Below are 4,420 nucleotides of genomic sequence, written 5' to 3' on the forward strand. Positions count from 1 at the left end.
CTTCTATCTTTTATTGATTTCATTTGGACACGCGACTGTGTAGAACTATAATTGAAACTATTTGTTTTGATAAACAAAACAAAGTTGAAAGATACCACGTACAATACAAATGTTAGCTATAAATCAACTACCATCAGAGATAACGTGATATTCTCGTACATGGGGGGGGGGGGGGGGGGGGAAATGGCTCTAATGTTGGCCTATGGATCTAAGATTGGGCCCATCGCTAAACATCTGGAGCAACGTCCCATGCTAATGGATATTTTTGGTCCCTATTGAAAGTTTAGTCGATTGTTGAATTTATGCATGGGCCCAAATTAGGAGCATTTAGGCCGACATTAGATCCATTTCCCCTATATCTAAAAGTTTCTATAGTAACATACTTTCATCTAATATTCCATTGTATTCGCAAATCGCGCTTGCTCTTCTGGGCCATCAAAAGGCAATAAACGTGTCATTCTTAATCACTGAAAACCAGTACCACTCATACAAAACATATTCATTGGAGACTACTCTTGTCTCGACACTCGAAACGAATAGATACTATATACTGTTTGCCAGCCGAATAGCTACCGCTTATAATGCCGAGATAGGCAGATGAATGCAAAATCACGTTTTCTAATCATCATTATTTGCCTATGCGCGCGTACGGTACTGTTACCACTGCGTGATACGACAAACAGTTAGTTCCTAGTCGTCCGATAAGGAGCATCGCTTATCCAGCTATCTCAAACGTTGCCAAGCAATCATGTCCACCACCGTCAAGTTTGTAACTCCGGATTATCTGAACGAGGATCTTATTAGGAGATCACTCATCAAGGAATTCCATAGTGACGATATTGTGCTGGAAAAGTTTGAGATTACACCAGCTACCTCGCCTGGGGATAATTATATGAGCGATGTGTTCCGAATTCCTGTTAAGTTTCGGTATGATCTACAATTACGAAATTGTTTAGTTTTGTAAATCGAATTGAGATGTTTTCAACTGCTTGCAGCCGTTCACCGAAGGAGGAGATGATTGAAGACATTTCTCTAGTGGTCAAGTGCCTTCCTGTTACTGGCAATCGAGGATCGGTCATTGACGAGTTGAACGCGTTTCACAAGGAAGCAGAAATGTTCACCACTGTAATTCCTCAACTGTCGCGGATTGCTAGTGATGAATTTTTTGCAGCTAAGTAAGTAGTACATGTTTCATATTTCTAATATTTATGGTAACGGTCTTAGTAATTGCTGGTCATTAGGGCGAGTCAGCTTTAGAACCCCCGCTTTACAATGCTCTTTCGATGTGTATTGAGGTGCCAAATGTGTATGAATTTGGAAGTTACGATCTGGAGTTCCGGGAGAACTTTAAAGTTTGTATGGGGAACGGAAAGGAACTATTCATTGATTTGTTTTCCGTCGATCTTGTGTTCCGTACTGAGTACCAATGCTACCAACAGGGAGGCAGCTCCCACACCTGGACCCTACCTACAGACCCATCAACTCATGGACACCAACGGCTTCACATCAACGGAGATTTTATGCCTCAGAAAATGCCGACTGGGATTGAACCCAAGCCCTTTGGGTTGAGAAACAATCACGCCTAACACTATACCACCGGCGCCACTAAGCTCATGTACTTATACGCCTATAGATATGCGCGGATCAGCAATCAAAGCCGCAATTGACAGAGTGAATTGATGACAAGCAAATGAATAGTTTCTTTGCGCTTCTCCTACTTTTCCCCATACAAAACAGTTTGAACAAATTTTGAAAAAAATTGGAACAATTGTGAAATCCAATCAAAATTGATTTAAAGAAACATTTTAAAACATTTAAAAAAATACTTGAAAAGTCCATGTTTCAAAAATGAGGTTCTGCGCGTGTGCTCAGCAGTGCTACAAAATTAAGATAATACACGGTGATATTGAGAATTCTGCTTTGGTCACTCATTTGAGCTAACAGTCATCGTCAAGGCAAACCATGTGAATTGTCAATGACAATGCTGTTAGTGACGAACATGTGTATATTTTTTTGTTAAATAAATTTGTAACGAAATTAAATGCCTTGAACAACACAATTACATGGTGCCGTTAGACATTATTCGACCTCATGAACAATTGCTTGAACTTCAAAATTGGTTAGATGTTCGAGTATCATATCGTAGCCTGTTTCCACCTTGATATATCTCTAATCAACTTGTCTTTCCACTTTTCTCAGATGCTTCAACGCAACGACAGTTCCCGAGCGAATGCTGGTTTTTCATGACCTCAAATCTCTTGGCTACACCATGGCCAGTCGTCACGCTGGACTCGACTTTGACCATTGTGCACTTATCATGAGGAAAATCGGAAAATTCCATGCTGCCTCGATGGCTTTCGCGAAACAAAACATGGATCTGATAAACAAGTTATTTAACTTCAATATGATCAACCCTGATGCGGAACTCAGAACCGATTGTATCAGCATAGTCTTCGAGAAAGGTCTGGGAACGCTGATTTCCGTAATCGAGAAAAATTGGATCGATTTCGATCCCGTCATACTGGATAAATTGAAGAAACTCCATCCGGTGTACGTACAAAAGCTGGAGGCTTGTCTGACACAGAAGTTCGAAGATGGTTTTAAGGTGTTAAATCATGGAGATCTTTGGTGCAACAATATGTTGTTTAAATACGAATCAAACTCCGGAAAAGTTAAGGATGTCGTTTTTGTCGACTATCAACTAAGCTACTATTCCAGCCCGGGAGTTGATCTCAATTATGCCATATCCAACTGTCTCAACTTGGAGACACGAGCCCGTTCGAATGAGCTGATCAATATCTATCACCAGGCTTTAAGCGAAACATTGACATCTATAGGATACTCGAAGATTCCAACTTTGGCCGACGTACAGCATGAAATCAAACGAATGGAGTTCTTCTCGCTAGTTTCCGTTGTTTCCATTCTTCCAATAACGATGATGGAAAAGACGGATACTATGGAGGTTAACTTCGAAAACATGATCGATGAGAAGCAGGCGGAACAGGCAAGGAACATACAGTACAACGGAAAGCAATATCAGGCGATCGTGAAACCGTTGTTGAAGCAGTTCGATCAGAAACATTTGCTGGATATTTGAAATAGATTGGCTAATGAAGTTATTGGCTGGCTTTATATTATTTATCAGAATCAGTAGGGGGAGGAGGGGCATAGTGAGCATCCCGCAGTTTGGCTCTGGATCTCCAGCTGCATGAAACAAATCAACTGGTAGTAGGTTCAATATCATTATGATATTGATCCTACCACCAACCAATTTGTTCCGAACGGCCGGAAGTCCAAGCTGGTGCACGGGATGCTCACTATGCCCCTCTTACCCCTATACCTTCAACGAAATGTCGATTTAATGTATGACGCTAATAAAGTTCATGATTTCCATTATTATCCTGGATTTAATTTCTACGAGGAATTTGCGAAATGTGGGACAAGGATTGGGGCCTCCCTAAGCTCAGTCGGTACAGGTGCAGCTATAATACAAGACCATGCTAGAGGTGACAGAGAGTCACGTGACTCGCAGAATTAGGGGGACTCTCTTTGTATTTGTTGGTTTCCTATAGATTTCGAAATTGAACGAAGACGTTTCCCTGATGATGAGAAGATCTAAGAAGGGGAGTTTGCCGCCTCTCTCTTCTTTGTGAGTAAATTTGATGTCCTTGTGAACGTTGCTTATGGCCTCCAACATTTTTGATAAATCAAGACCAACAATTGAAATGGCCTTAACTCCATTTTGTAAACAAACCTTGTAAGGCCATTTTCTCGCGAACCGAAACCTTCATTGGCAAACCTAAACCACAATCGGGTAGAGGAGAATTTCCCCTACCTGTCCATTATGTTGGTTTGCCTTTGCGGACTTCGGTTTGGCCATTTCAATTGTTGGTCTTGAAATCTTCCCTTTTGACAATGCTAAAAATGTCATCCACGTACCTATACCAACACTTGGGCAACGAATTCTTATCCTCCAGAATATTTTCTAGGTTCTAAGTTCATGATTTCCATTATTATCCTGGATTTAATTTCTACGAGGAATTTGTGAAATGTGGGACAAGGATTGGGGCCTCCCTAAGCTCAGTCGGTACAGGTGCAGCTATAATACAAGACCATGCTGGAGGTGGCGGTTTCTATTTCCGGTCCGGCCTAACCAAACAACCAGAAGTCGTAGCAATACATAGCTAGAATAGTAAAATACTACAGATTTAGTCTAAATCGCTTATAGGAATGAATTTCATCGCAAACTTTTGACCTTTATACAAGGAGTAAGTCACTAAGCACTAAGCAATTTTTGTATAAATATGAGAAGTGGGGTATTGTGTCCATCAGAGTGCCCCCATCGCTGGGTATTTTCGTAACGAGTATCACTCCATTGTCGTATCGCATGTGCTCCATTTTGCTGCTCTGCTTTCACTTT

At 41.1% G+C, this 4,420-nt stretch overlaps 1 protein-coding gene across 1 annotated transcript; it reads left to right on the forward strand.

Moving 5' to 3' along the window:
• Window positions 1-537: 537 nt before the first annotated feature.
• Window positions 538-3,380, forward strand: LOC135698830 (uncharacterized). Its single transcript, XM_065218962.1, has 3 exons — window positions 538-927; window positions 996-1,175; window positions 2,200-3,380. Exons 1-3 carry the CDS (start codon window positions 749-751, stop codon window positions 3,095-3,097), a joined length of 1,257 nt encoding a protein of 418 aa, XP_065075034.1. The 5' UTR covers window positions 538-748; the 3' UTR covers window positions 3,098-3,380.
• The last annotated feature ends 1,040 nt before the right edge of the window (window positions 3,381-4,420 follow it).

Source organism: Ochlerotatus camptorhynchus, unplaced genomic scaffold, assembly GCF_037179485.1.
Source record: "Ochlerotatus camptorhynchus isolate MF236.1 unplaced genomic scaffold, CSIRO-AGI_Acam_v1.1 ptg000096l, whole genome shotgun sequence".
In the NCBI taxonomy this organism is placed as follows: Eukaryota; Metazoa; Arthropoda; class Insecta; order Diptera; family Culicidae; genus Ochlerotatus; species Ochlerotatus camptorhynchus.